The sequence below is a fragment of the Bombina bombina genome, chromosome 9 (assembly GCF_027579735.1).
Source record: "Bombina bombina isolate aBomBom1 chromosome 9, aBomBom1.pri, whole genome shotgun sequence".
In the NCBI taxonomy this organism is placed as follows: domain Eukaryota; kingdom Metazoa; phylum Chordata; class Amphibia; order Anura; family Bombinatoridae; genus Bombina; species Bombina bombina.
Window position 1 is genome coordinate 93,490,912 of NC_069507.1, and position 15,042 is coordinate 93,505,953.

At 33.7% G+C, this 15,042-nt stretch overlaps 1 protein-coding gene across 2 annotated transcripts in view; it reads left to right on the top strand.

Annotated features, from left to right (window-relative positions):
• Nucleotides 1-15,042, top strand: part of ARID5B (AT-rich interaction domain 5B) — a 418,659-nt gene that overhangs the window by 317,174 nt on the left and 86,443 nt on the right. For both annotated transcript variants that reach the window (XM_053692259.1, XM_053692260.1), the window contains one exon: nt 8,874-8,986. In XM_053692259.1, coding sequence (XP_053548234.1) covers nt 8,874-8,986 — 113 coding nt within the window. The remainder of the gene's footprint in view (nt 1-8,873; nt 8,987-15,042) is intronic.

Sequence of the window (15,042 nt, forward strand, 5' to 3'; positions counted from 1 at the left end):
GATTTAACTTGAATTTGCTTCTTTTTTTTAAATGTCTGATAGTTCCAAGTCTGTAAAGGGCACTCTTTAAACAAATCAGACATTTACCACTGTGGATTTTGTAAATTGTGTTTAGAAAGAAAGAAAAAAGGTTTTAAGACACTTTTCTTAATGTTTTTTTTATTTTATTTTTTAATTTTCATTCAGACACTGGAAAAATTCTTCTTCTTTCCAAAGGCAACATTTTAAATTAGTGCCAAATCGCAGAGTATTTGCAGACTGATTAAAATGTAAATGTAACATGTCAAGAGTTTTGCCAGTTAACTGTGTGACAAATTTAAAGTGAAAAACAATTTGTGGAAACAATAGATCTGCTGTGGGTTGAGTTTTGACAGTTTACGTTCAGCATCTTAAGAAATAAAAAATAATAATACAATAGTTTGGAACTATTTTAGTGTGCTTTAAATCAGAATGGCACTTGTTTACCAGCTGATGATTAATTTGTGATTTTGTCATTGTAACTTTAGAAATAAATAATGTGGTGAAATATGTGATATTATTTAATTGTGATAGGAATTCATTTCAATTCTAATGCTGTTTAATGTAAGAATTTATATAGAGGATTTAAAAGTACTAAAGTCACTTTAAGTAAGCACATTTTTGGTTAAGGTTTTTTTTTTGTGGGGGGGGTTTAAACAAGTTTTGGATTTTAAGAAATGATTTTAAAATAAGTTATTTTGATTGATAACAAGAATACACTGGCATAAACTGGTGTGTTTCAGAAAGTGCACAAAGAAGATAGAAGCTTATATATTATTTTTAGTTTTATGGGAAATGTATAGACATGTAAGCAATAATATTTTTATTGTTTGATGCCCACAAAAAAGTTTTTATTCAGTGCAATTTATATGTCTGATGTCAGATAGCCATTATTTTTAAACACAATGCCATAATAATTTTAGTTATACAGAAGGAAAAAAAATATTTTTTCCACATTAGCTGCACTGTGTTACATAGCTCTTACAGTAATGCATTACTCATGTTTCCTAGCACAAAAATAAATTAATCTTTCAAGCTATTGCTTAATGTGTTGTGAACATCTGGCAATAAGACATAACATAGCTAAGATAGCCAATAAATATTTTGTAGTAGAGTACAGGGCCTGCTGTACGATGGCTGAATATAGAAATTAACATTATTATAAATTCTAAATAAACAAGAATCCTTCCAACGGATGTCTGTGTCATTTTAATTTAGTTCTGATCTCAGGGGTGTTAAATCACAATAAAACAATTTGAATTTAATTAGTGTATTTTGATTCAAAAGCATGTTGCAATTATGTCAATCATTTATGGACATACTTCTGAGCTAGCTCACTTGCAACATTTTTTTTTTCTGATTATTTGGCAAACATCAAAGACTTTTTTAGAGAGAGGAAGTTCAAGTGTTTTCCTTGTCACTATCATCCAATTACAGTTGTACAAATTTTACAGATATATATATATATATATATTTTAAATGGTTGATGGTATTAATCTTCATATCAAGAATATATAATAATGTCAATTGAACTATGTAAAAAAAAAATATGAATAATTATTTTTTTAATATTTGCAATTTTTTATTAAATACAATGTACTTTCAAAACCATTAAAGGGGCATTAAACTCAACATTTAAAAGACCGGTAAATACAGTGGATATGCATAATCAACATCTGCATGACAAAAAGACAATGCAATAGATCTTAGTCTGAACTTCAAATGAGTAGTTGATTTTGTTTCTGACCAATTTCAAAGTTACGTATATTTCCACTCCCCCTGTATCATGTGACAGCCATCAGCCAATCACAAATGCTTATATGAATATTCTGTGAATTCTTGCACATGCTCAGTAGGAGCGGATGACTGAAAAAGTATGAATACAAAAACACTGGGCACATTTTGTTAATGGAAGTAAATTGGAAAGTTGTTTACCATTGCAGGCTCTATCTAAATCTTGAAAGTTTAATTTTGACTTGAGTGTTCCACTCAACTAACGTTTTGGCAATCTGGGGGCTCCCATCCGCACCTACCCTGGCAATCAGGCCTGCATAGTGACAGGCATCGTCGGGGCTTCCCGTTACTTGCGTTGATGACGTCACCGTGCAACTTTATTTAAAATTTACAATACAAAGTATAGTGAAAGGGGGCATGCTGCTTAGAAACCTGTATCTCAGGGATCTGAGCAGCTACAAACCCCCAAGACCCACCATTGGAAAGGTAATCGCCTAACCTTTCCAATGGTATGAGTCTTGGAGATCTGGAGGGGAAGTCAAAACATTTTTTTTGTTAAAAATAGTAAAAATCTGAAAAATATTAAATCCAGCTTAGTACTCAAAGGGTTTTAAAGGGACACTGAACCCATTTTTTTCTTTTCTTATTCAGATAGAGCATGCAAATTTAAGCAACTTTCTAATTTACTCCTATTATCAAATTTTCTTTATTCTCTTGGTATCTTTATTTGAAAAGCAAGAATGCAAGTTTAGATGCCAGCCCATTTTTGGTGAACAACCTGGGTTGTTCTTGCTGGTTGGTTGCTAAATGTCAGCCACCATTAAACAAGTGCTGTCCAGGGTCTGAACCAAAAATTGTCTGGCTCCTTAGCTTAGATGCCTTCTTTTTCAAATAAAGATTGCAAGAGAACCATGAAAATTTGATAATAGGAGTAAATTAGAAAGTTGCTTAAAATTGCATGCTCTATCTGAATCACGAAAGAAAAAACTTGGGTTCAGTGTCCCTTTAAACTCTCCCTAAAATATTTATTTAAGAAAATTAAATTAGCTGTAAAATATCTCTGAAAATTGTGCTTGCTACAATACCTACAGACATTCTGGAGTTTCCTTATCATACTGACGTATGCAGAAATATCCTAAGCCTTCAACATTCTATACATTAATTGGTTACATCAGAATTTATTTATGGATGGTAATACAATTAATTTGAAGTCAAATATTTATATAGGTTGACAATATGCAATGCTTGCTTAGGGTATTATAGTGCTAATTTATTTTTAATTAAGCACTAATAAAGGGCGTGAAATTACTATTTTGTCGTATCTCATTGAACCACTTTCAAATTGACATCCATTGTCTAATTTGTTTTGGTGTCATAGTATTCTTTGTTGGAGCTGTTGATTGGTGGCTGCATCTATATACCTCATGTTATTGGCTCACCTAGTGCGTTCAGCTAGCTCCCAGTAGTGCATTGCTGATTCTTCAACAAAGAGAATAATGCAAATTAAAGAATAGGAGTTGTATTCTCTATCTGAATCATGAAAGAAAATTTTTGGATTTCAGTTCTTTTTAGTTGCCGATATATGCTATAAATTAAATGTCCTATTAATGGCGAAATGTAGCAGCATAGATTTTGACAGCAGCTAAGAACCAAAAGGCCCGTTGAATTTGCCAATTGAGTGAGTAAAAGCTCAAAGATAGGTGTCAGTATTGACAACATGTGGTTATATATTATATTTAGTATATATATAAATCTTCACTGTAATTTTTTTCATGATGTAATCTTGAGCATTAATTTGAATGGATACTATATTCTGGTGAGTTTGGCCTCTTTCTCTCTGGTATATAATACAATATTTGTTAAGAGATGTCATCATATTGTGATATATTTATATACTGGATAACTTTGCTCTTGATAGCCTTTATATATTATAAAAGACCAAATGTAGTGTAGTTGTAATCTCTTCTACTTTTCACATTTGCACATTATAGCCAGAAGCCATCTTGGAGGAGGGAACTCGAGTCCACATAGACAGTAAAATGTTACCATAGTAGGTTAAGATTGTGCACTACACAGATTGATAAATACTCTTATAGAAAAAAATATATTCTTCTCCCTGCATGCACCCCAATAAGTATGAATGCAAAAAATAAATATTAAAAAATACATATATGTATAGTAAACCACCAACTTTGTTCTTTTTGTCTGCTATCAAATGATTGGTGGGTAAGAAGTAGTATCCACGAGTCATTGACAAAGTTGTGTATTTGCATGCAAAACACGTTTGGATCAATTTTGTGTGCACTTTATTGTTTAAAGATGATGAAATAAAGATTATTTTTTGCTTTTATTATACCAGCAACAATTTTTATTTATATATGTATGAAGCTGTGTGCAGGAATTGTTTGGTACCTGAAAGTGGTATATATGGATTTCTTTGTAATGTAGTATCACTGTTTCAGCCAGTATTAAATATGTCTTAAAAAAAGTGGTCAAAAAAAAATCTGTTTAACATTTTGGAGCCAACAAGAATATTTAGTAGCCAGACTTACTTTTAGGAGCCACAACAGTGGTATTTGTATATAGATATATGGAGATAAAGCCAAAAGGTTAGGGGCTAGGGTTAAAATTCTAAAAGCCAGTGACTCCCTGGTTCCTGGGTTTGTCAAGCCCTGACCTTAAAGTAGTCATGTTGAACAGAAATATGTCAAATCATCTGCATCTCTATAACATGTTTCAAACAAAATCAAGTTCACTCTCTTTGCCACACTCTAGGTTTTCCCTTACTGCTTGGCAATGTAAATATAAAGTGTATTTATTATAATAGAAGTCGTCCCTTGAATCCATACCCATGATTGTCTTACTATGCCTTTTATATATGAATTCTCCACCTGGTGTGCTTTTTTCTTCTTCTTTCCTCTGCTGTCTTTGTTCTTATTCCAGTTGTTGCTTTCAGCCCTTGCAATAACTTAACAGGACACAAAACCAAAAATATGTTTTTTCACGATTCAGAGTATACAATTTTAAACAACTTTCCAATTCACTTATATTATTTAATTTGCTTTGTTCTCTTGGTATCATTTGTCAAAAAACATACCTAGGTCGGCTCAGGAGCTGTGGGCTAGCTGCTGATTGGTTGCTGCATATACATATGCCTCTTGTCATTGTTGATGTGTTCAGCTATCTCCAAGTAGTACATTGCTGCTCCTTCAATAAAGTGTACCAAGAAAATGAAGCAAAATTGATAAAAATAGAAGTAAATTGGGATTTTTTTAAAATTGTATGCTTTATCCGAATCATGAAAGAAAAATGTTGGGTTTCATATCCCTTTAACATGAAAAGTTTATCCAGATGATAATACCATAAAAAAGGGAGCAGTTAATTATACATTAAAGTGGGTGAAAACAATACATTATTCCTTTTAAAATGGAGAACAACCACTTATACCATAGAAAGTGAGGCTACCAATGATAATGATAATTATCAGTAACCAGTTATACCAAATATAAGGCAGAGTAACCAATAATTCTTACTATAGTTAAACTGTAAAAAAAGGAAATTGACACAACAGATATAACTAACCATATAACTAGGCACTGCTAAGCTCCACTGAGTTTGTGCACCATGCACTTTTGACTCTATACTTCTTTTATCTGATTCACACACACACACACACACATACTTCTACTTGGCACTTAAGCTCCTTATTACCCTGTTAAACTGCAAAATCTGGAAAAAAATATTTTATGCTCATCAGTGAATAATTGTGTGACCTTGTTGAGATTCTCGTTCCTTAAAAGTAGACTCCCTAAAATTAAACTAATAATACAATTTAAAAAAAAAAGTGCAAAGCTTAGTATAATTGGACCACATGTTACCACAAGAATTGTTGTATGATATTATATACACTCTGCAAGTATATAATTATTATTTTTGGTTTCATGTGATAGAATCAATAGTCACCTATAGCCTATCAAACCATAATCAAAGCTTAAACATTGTAGGTTTAATTAACCTTCCAGAGATTTTATAAGCAGTTTTAATTCCTCTTACCTATCTCTAAATGCTTTTTAAAGGGCTATGAAACGTAAATGTTTTTCTTTCATGGATCAGATAGAGCGTGCAATTTTAAGCAACTTTCTAATTTACTCCTATTAACAATTTTTCTTCATTCTTTTATTATCTTTATTTGAAACGCAGAAATTGCAAATTAGGAGCCGTCCCATTTTTGGTTCATTTCACGTGTTATGTCCATTTTTTACATGTGACATACTAAGTTGAAATAATGCAACTTTTAGGCAGGTCTCCCAAGTGTCCCTGTTTGAGAGGGACAGTTCCTAATTCTTATCACTGTTCCTCTGTGACAGCTATATGTACCAGGTTGCAGTATGTCCCTTAACCCTGGCCATAGATTGACTAGACACATCCACAAACTAACCAGATATGACCACAGACAAGACACACCCATGATCTCACCCACTATCCACCCATGAACCTGCCCCTTCCAACAGTGCCACCCTCACAATGGTGATGCCCCCCACTCAACCTCCTGAGTACCTAATACCTATCCATACTAAGCCCACTAAGATCCAACAATGACCTGCTCCTTACATCTTTGACTATCACCTCTTCCCATGCTAGACTGCAGGACTTCTGTTGTGCAACACCTACCCTCTGGAACACTCCCTTGTGCTGTCAGGCTTTGCCCTAATCTTTCTTCCTTTAAATGCTCCCTGAAGACTTTTCTGTTCAGAGAAGCCTACCACCCAACTCAGTAATAAATTAACTTCAATTAGCTAACATTTCCCTCATCTAACTCTGCTTTAACATCTTTCTCAATCTTGCAGTCCTCACCTCCTGTTTCTCAACCTCCTACCCTTCTAGATTGTAAGTTCCCACGGGAATAGGGACCTCAATTTGTCCTGTATGTGTTTGTAAAATTTTGTCTTGTTGCTTACAAGTTTTATTTCATTGTTTTATTTAAATGAATTGTACCCATGCACAGAGCTGCAGAATATGTTGGCGCTTCATAAATAAAGTATAATAGAAATAAAAAAAATAATAAATGTTGCATACCTCCCAACTTTTGTGGCTGGGTATTAGGGACTCAGGAGGTTGTTGGGGCCGTCACCATTTTGTATGTGGAGCTGTGCTGGGAGGGGTGGAATCATGGGTGGTTAGTGGGTGGGATTGTGGGTGTGTCTGGGTGGTCAGTGGATGTGAATGGGCAGTTCGTGGGCATGTCTGGGTGTTCCATTGGTAAGGCTAAGGTAAATTCTGCAAATAGGGACAAATGACTGTATCAGAAGGAAAGAGCTCAGAATCAGGGACTGTCCCTCTCAAATAGGGACATTTGGGAGGTTTGATGTTAGGAGGATTTTAAGTATTATATCTCCAAACTGAATTAGATATCAACGTACCTTCGAAATTCAATAGAAGTCCACATTAAATAAGATTTTAAAATTAATTTTAAATGACATGTTGATTGAGGATCGTCTTGCTGATATAACCTGTACTTCCCTGTGAAAATTATACATGCGCATACTACATTGAAATAATGAAACATATAGGCATTATATCTCAAAACTGAGCTAGAAGTCCCATGAATGCACCTCCCTGCCCATTTAATGTACAAATAAATGTATGTATGTGATGCAAAGCCTGGTGTTAATTAAATGATATGAAATATCTAAAACATTTGTCTTACAGAATTTTTTTTATATATATATATAAAGATATCATATTTGAGCTAATTTTTAAAAGAGGAAGTACTACTTATTTTAAGAATTAAACCGAAAATGAAAAACGTTAACTGTTGAAACAAATGTATTTCTAGTACTTAGTCATACCAGAACATTTCAATATAGTGAGTCAAACTGATTATACCATAATTTGTATTTGCAGTCATGTATGTTATGAATTGTTCTTGCTTTGAATTATCTAGCATAAGGGACCAAAAGAGAACTGTGTGTTTAAATGGAAACCTAATATTTAATTTAAATTGCTGACCTTAATAAAATATGTTTATTATGATTATTTATGGTTTATGAGTGGTACACATTTTAAATAATTTCTGTTTTGAAGGTATATTGCAATTTAAAATCTTTATAAAAAAAATCAGCATTTAAATATTAAGGGCTAGATTACAAGTGGAGCGCAAATTGTAAATATATATTTTTATGTGTTATGTGTATATATACACATATTAACACAAATATATACGTATATCAGCATATACAGTACATATATATTTACTATATATATATATATATATATATGTAATTTTATATATATATATATATATAATTATATATATATATATTAAAGTGAATGTCAATTTTTCCGTTTTGTGTAATCTAGTTTTGTAGTCATTACTGAGATTAAGCATACCGCCGCAATAAATTTCTAATAAAATGTGTATTTTATTTTTTATTTTAAATATTGCATATCGCTCATTCGCTTACCCGCTCCTCCCACTCACTGCTTCCTACTTTTCATCCATATTACGTAAACAGCGGTCCCACCCACTGTTTACGTATAGGCACTGCGCGCTCCCGTGTCTATTTTACATTGCGCATGCGTTACTCTTGTTTACGCTGTATAGGAAATGAAAGGAATCCGTATAAGAATGTAACGCTAGCCGTGTTTATTAGTATTGCGCATGCGCGAAATGTGCACGAGCTTACAGTAGATTAGCTCGGCACCAAAGACGAACGCATATTACGTAATGAGAAGAGGGTGGGTCCCCCCGTGGTTAGAGCCGTTATTGGCTATTAAGAAATCAATCAAAAAGATGAGCAAAAGAGCACGAATGCCGGACGGAGGACGGTTTAGCCGCAAATTTATATAAATTTATGAAAATAAAGGTATACATTTAGAAAATTTAAATTTGATTTTTTTATATTTGATAGACTGCTGTTTAGAACGAAGGCTGAGTTTACATTCACTTTAAGTGATTCTCTATGCTGGCAAGTTTTTGAGAGAGGCAGGAGAAACAAACACAAACTCTTTTGGAATTACATTTGTAGGAGTGTTATTAACTAAAATGTATGAAACTATACGATAATATAAACATTAATTAGAATCTTGGTAGCATTTCATTTATTTATTTTTCTTTTCAGCTCCAAATCTTAAAGGAAGACCACGTAAAAAGAAACTGTGTCTACAGAGAAGAGATTCTGTAAATGGAGTGAAAGATCCATCTAATATTTGTGATGGCAAAGCTGTTGCCAAGGTAATCTTTTAGTGACTCAATTTCTTTCTTCCGCCTCCTGACTGTTTATTGTTCCTATTTTTCAAATGAGGGTTGCTATTTTTAGTAAAGGGAAAATGATTATTTTTTTTTTTTTTTTTTAAAACAAATGCAGTGTTAGTTTGACACTGGAGTGATTTTGTTTAAAGACTCGAGCAGAAAACTAGGACAGTGTTGTTACTTTCATCATGTCATGTAGTGTTATAGTTTGCTTCTTATGACATAACTTGCTGGAATGATCTCCCAGGAAGAAAATAAACAAGACAAGACCGCCTTGCTGTTAAACATGTACTTCAGAACAAATATTTTAAAGGTTAATCATGGGATGTTGTTTAACAGAGTGAATAATTTACTGCAGTTTGAACCATCAGTTAAAGACACAAATATATAAATGTTTGAGTAATATCTCTCTCTCTCGATAGATGATAGATAAAATATATATATATAGAGAGATATATCTCCCTAGACATGATCAGCACTATTACAATAAACTGGTTGAATATATATATATTTATTTAGATATCTAAAGACCGCTACCTCTGAGGCAATGGACAGCAATCTGCCCGATCGCATACGATCGGGTTGATTGACACCCGCGAATGTGCAGGGGGCGGCATTGCACAAGCATTTCTAGTGAAATGCTTGTGCAATGATAAATGCTGACAGCGTATGCTGTTGGCATTTATTGATGTTCGGCTGACATGATCCGCTGCAGCGGATCATGTCCGCCCGCACATTGATAATTCGGCTTCTTGGAATAAACTGCTTTTATAGATATGTGCATATATATATGGAAAAATATAACTATGATTTACTAGTCAGGGCAGTAAAGTTACTAGTCCAGAGGGAAAAGGTTACAAGTTCACTTAATGTTAAAGATAGGGGGGGGAAAAGCCAAGTTTTTACTCATTCACTTTAATTTCTTACTCATCTGGAACTAGTGGACATTTCAATATATCTGCAAGTGCAGTTTTGCAAATATTTTATGTTTCATATGTGACTGATAATTAAATATATATAATATATGGTTTGCTGTGTGTAATAAACTCTTAAAAATCATATCGGTCATAAAGATACTGCCAACAGTTATCACTAATTCTAATGCAGTTCATTTTGTAACTTATTGCATTTCATTCTGAACATTAAACAAGTTGTTAGGCTTCCCGTTCTACTCTATACGCCCTAAAAACTACCATCAATATATTTACAAAATAAGTGACAGGTGGTGCTGAACATGTGAGGTTTTGATCAACAGTAGAGTTCCGGGAATGTATCTACTTATGCTTTAATATATATTTCAAAATGTCTTTAGTGTGAAGCTTGTAGATGGTGATTAGGCAAACTGGTTGGTCTTTAACTTAATCTTGAGACAAAGCTTAAATAATTAACCAAGATTTTGTTTCTACCAGGAATGCATGAGTAAATTCACTTAATCCCCATTTGCCTTTTATCCTTGTTGAGAAAACTTAACCAGGGTTACAACACAGAGTATAACAATTTAATTCCTTCTGTTTATAGACACATGTTTTGGGTCTGGAAATAACCAAGTAAAAAAAAAAAAAAGAGAGAGAGAGAGAAAAAATGATGTTGCTTGATATGGGCTTACCAGTGACTATCTTTTTTTATTAATTGTATTATCTGTGTAACATTTTTTTCCCCAATATGAAGAAAGCTAAAGTAGAGAGGTGAAGCTTAAAGGGCAAGTTTACTCAACAAATGTCTGCCCTTTAATTTGTTTACAATGATCCAATTTACCATCTGGAGTGTATTATATTGTTTACAAGTATTTCCATTACCCTTATAATGGGCATTTGAAATAGATTATTTAGCCTGTGTTATCCCCACCCATCCTGAAAGTTTTTGGCCTCAAGACCAACCTGTGTAAACACAGCCAGCAGAAGAAATTACACTCCCAGTGGGTTATAGAAGGGATAAGGTAATAAAATGTTAAATTTTCCTTTGTTCTCTACAAGTATTGGTGATTTGTTTATGTATAGATATAAGATAAAGAAGCAGGTATATGTACACAATGTGATAAAGTAATGAGATCTGATTATACCTACAAGCTCAGCCCATTTTATTAGGTTGTGGCTTCAAAACACAAAATCAGCTAATTCATATACACAAATAAGGCTTAAAAAGGAAAATCTCATACATTTTATACTCTGCAGCTGGTAAAAAAAAGTAATTGGAAACACATTAAGGGAAAAACTATTTTATAGTATACTGTCCCTTTAAATTAAATAAAAATAAATATTTGTATCAATAATACAGTTGTTTGAGAAAAAGAAAACAGTTTCAACATGGAGCTTTTATACATAAGGACACATTTATAAAGGAATGATCAACTTTTTAGATCTCCTAACGATTTTCTCATGAACAGTAAAACTGAGAATTTTGAAGTGACTGATGAGGAGAAATGGTTAGCATATTATTTTATTGTAAAATGTACTTATTTATGGAATATACAGACTTTGGAGGAGTTTAATGTAGGGTATTCCAAATGCATGCTTTTCTGTTTAACATCGAAGGCTGAATCCTCCTTAAAGGCAATAAATTCCTTATCTCTGTTCTTTAAACATTTTCAGCGTTTGTGTGCCAAAATACTATCATGCTATATACTGGTGTGAATTAATTGTAAATTCTGTTTCTTAAAATTAAAGCTATTTATTAGCCTAAATTCAAACATTGCCACACGTTTTTTGTTTGTTTTGTAAGATTTTTAAAGCATTTTTGTGATGCCGGTTTATTTTTCAGTGGAACTTCTTCTATGTGACAAGAGGTGAATGGTTAGGTAGATTTTTCTCCATTGATTATGGGGTCGATTTATCAAAGGCTTCGCAAGTCTGTCAACACCATACGACTGCAGGTTCTCACAAGAGAACCTGCACGCCATATTTAACTAGCAGCGGTCATCAGACCACTGCTTTCCTAACCTTTCTCTAAAGTGTCGAATTTCAATCTCCCCGTTATAGTCCGACCTGGGAGATTGACAGCTCCTGCCTGCGCGCGGGCAGGGGGCAGGGAATTCAGCCTGCCAGAGGCTAGCTGCGGCAGACAGGGGCACGTATGTGCACCCCTGTCCATCTAAGCTTGATAAATCGCCCCCTATATATGGGTACAAATGTTTATGAAATCTGTAATTATTGAGTTGTGGAATTTTTATTTCTGCAAGAAATCTAGGCCATTATTTGTGATTAATAAGGGTTATAGGTCACTCAATTATGGTTGACATGGTGTAAGAGATAGCTGGATGGGAGATGTGGTCAGCATAATGTGGAGGGAACGTTTACTCAGTAAACATTGCACATTCAAACCGGTGAGCTTGAGAAAGTGTGTTTTCATTAAAGGGACTGCTGGGGTATAAATCATTTTTACATTTGCAGGCAAACAACCTAATTGCCCCTTTATCAGCTGTGTACCAACCATTTAACTTAAAGTTTAAAAAGATAGATAAAGTATTGCCACTTATCTAAAAAGAGAACCCCCTTAGGGGAATCTACTTACTTCAATTCACATCAATTGATATTATCAGATAAGTGAAGCATTTGGTTGCAGCAGGTAGTACCATTGGGCTAATATTGGTATGGAAGACAGCACCTTTGTATCATGTCCTGAGGCACAGAAAAGGAACAGCCAAGTCCCAATGTAATGTTCCAATAAATAGATTTCCAGCCTCCAAGAAACAGTTAAAAGACCTTTATTTTCTTTTTACAGGGTCCATAAAGTAAATCAACAACGTTTCAAACCACACACTGGTTCTTAGTCATGTCTCCATAAAGTAAATCAACAACGTTTCAAACCACACACTGGTTCATAGTCATGTCTAAGAACCAGTGTGTGGTTTGAAACATTGTTGATTTACTTTATGGACCCTGTAAAAAGAAAATAAAGGTCTTTTAACTGTTTCTTGGAGGCTGGAAATCTATTTATTGGAGTACCATTGGGCTCCCATAGGCTGGTACATACAGACACTCGCATATAAATAGCAATGTAAGGTAGTATTTAAAAAAAACAAACAGTGGAATCATAACATTTACAAAATTGCTGTGTTCACATTTAATGATCTCAAAGAAATGTAAAGGTATGATTTAGGCTCAGTAAAAAATAGAGCCACTTTCTCAGTTCCTGTTAGAGTATATCAGTGCTCAGATCTGTTTCAACCCAATACACACCAAAGTGTATACATTATTATATTTGTATAAGATAAAAATATATATCAGGGGTCAACAAATTAGTTTAAAATTTAGGAGTCAACCATACTCTCAGGAGTCATACACTTGTATTTATATATTGATTTATGGCGAATAACCCACTATTAGATATTTTTAACTATCTATATATTCTGTTGCTCTGTGGCACATAGTACAATGTTTATATGAGGTCCTGAAAAAATGAAGTGTTCCTATGCACAGTACTCTTTTCAAGTACTTTAACGTACTTTAAAGTGCTGTTTAACAGTTGCTCATCGGCTAGACAATAGGTGGTGCCTAATTGCATAATCTATTTAATATACTGTATATGGCTACCAGAAAGTTTTGAAGTCAGTGTGGCAACATGGAAATTATATAAGCATAATATGCTAAAATCATTTTATTTGTTAGCACATTACTATCAAGCTATCCAAATAATCTCTTGCTCTTTTGTTGTTTTATCAATATATGACATTATTCACATTAGCAGGAATTAAAGAAACCTTCCATTACACAAAGCGCCACAACGATATGCAATACTTTATGTAATGGAGGATATCTCTTATTATTTTGTTCACATTAAAAGCCAAAACTAAATTTTCATTCTGATAAAAAATTTAAAAAAGTAGCTTTCTAATTAACTTCTTTTATCATATTTAATTATCTCCCTTGGTATCCTTGTTAAAACTTAGATTATTTTATTATTATTATTAGCAGGTATTTGTAAAGCGCTAGCAGGTTCCGCAGCGCTATGAATATAGGTGGTATTTAAAAACAATTACAGGGATCATGGGTAGAGGGTCCTCTCAAGAGTTGTAGTGTAGTGTAGAAGGTGGACTACAAACAGCTGGGCTTATAGGCTTACATGCTATGGGGTTTAAGGGGATAGCAGTGGAGATAGGAAAGTTAGTGTAGGTTGTATGTATGTCCCTGCATAGAAGAGTCTTAAGGGAGCACTTGAAGCTTTTAAAACTAGGGGAGAGTCTTGTGGAGCGAGGCAGAGAGTTCCATAGGATTGGAGCCAGTCTGGAGAAATCTTGTAAACGGGAATGTGAGGAGGTAACAAGAGAGGAGGAGAGTAGGAGATCATAAGCGGTTGAGAGGAAGAGTATCTGGAGACAAGGTCTGACATGTAGGGGGGGAGCAATGCAATTATTTCCATGAGAGCATACTATAGTAGGCACATATAGTGCTCAAGACACAGTGCATGCATCTGAGTCTAGTTTATTGATTGGAGCTAATTTTCAGCAAAGAAAACTGAGACATTTTATAATAGAAGAAAACTGGTATTTTGTTTACACTATCTGCATAGTGCATGTTTAATTTTGACTTCCCTATCCATTTAATGCAAATTAATCACTTGGCAAGTTGCCATATCTTTAGATTCATGATTCCAGTCAAAACAAACAGCATCATACTGATGAGCCCTAAAGGGTGAAGCAAGCTTTCTATGATTGGTTTGTTTAACTCATGAATTCTAACCTGTGATTCATTAAAGCTATGGTTAAAATAGCAACATAAGCATTATATTAAATAGCATGGTATAAAATTGTTACATTTTAGCACATTTGAATGTCCCACCATTATGTATATTTGTCATTTTTGTTTCCTTTTTTGTCAACATGTAAATTAACTGCATTGGTTTATCAATTTAAAGATATGTGCCTTTTTAAAAAAATATTATATATAGAAAAAGAAGCGCTCTACCAGGAGCGAACAACAGCTCAGTAGCTTGTTCTATGGCGAATTACCACCTAGAAGCAATTTCGTTTAGCCCAATTGTGCTTTTCACAGAAGAGAACTTTCCTGAACTATATCAGTCTGATCCCACCTAGTAAGATCAGT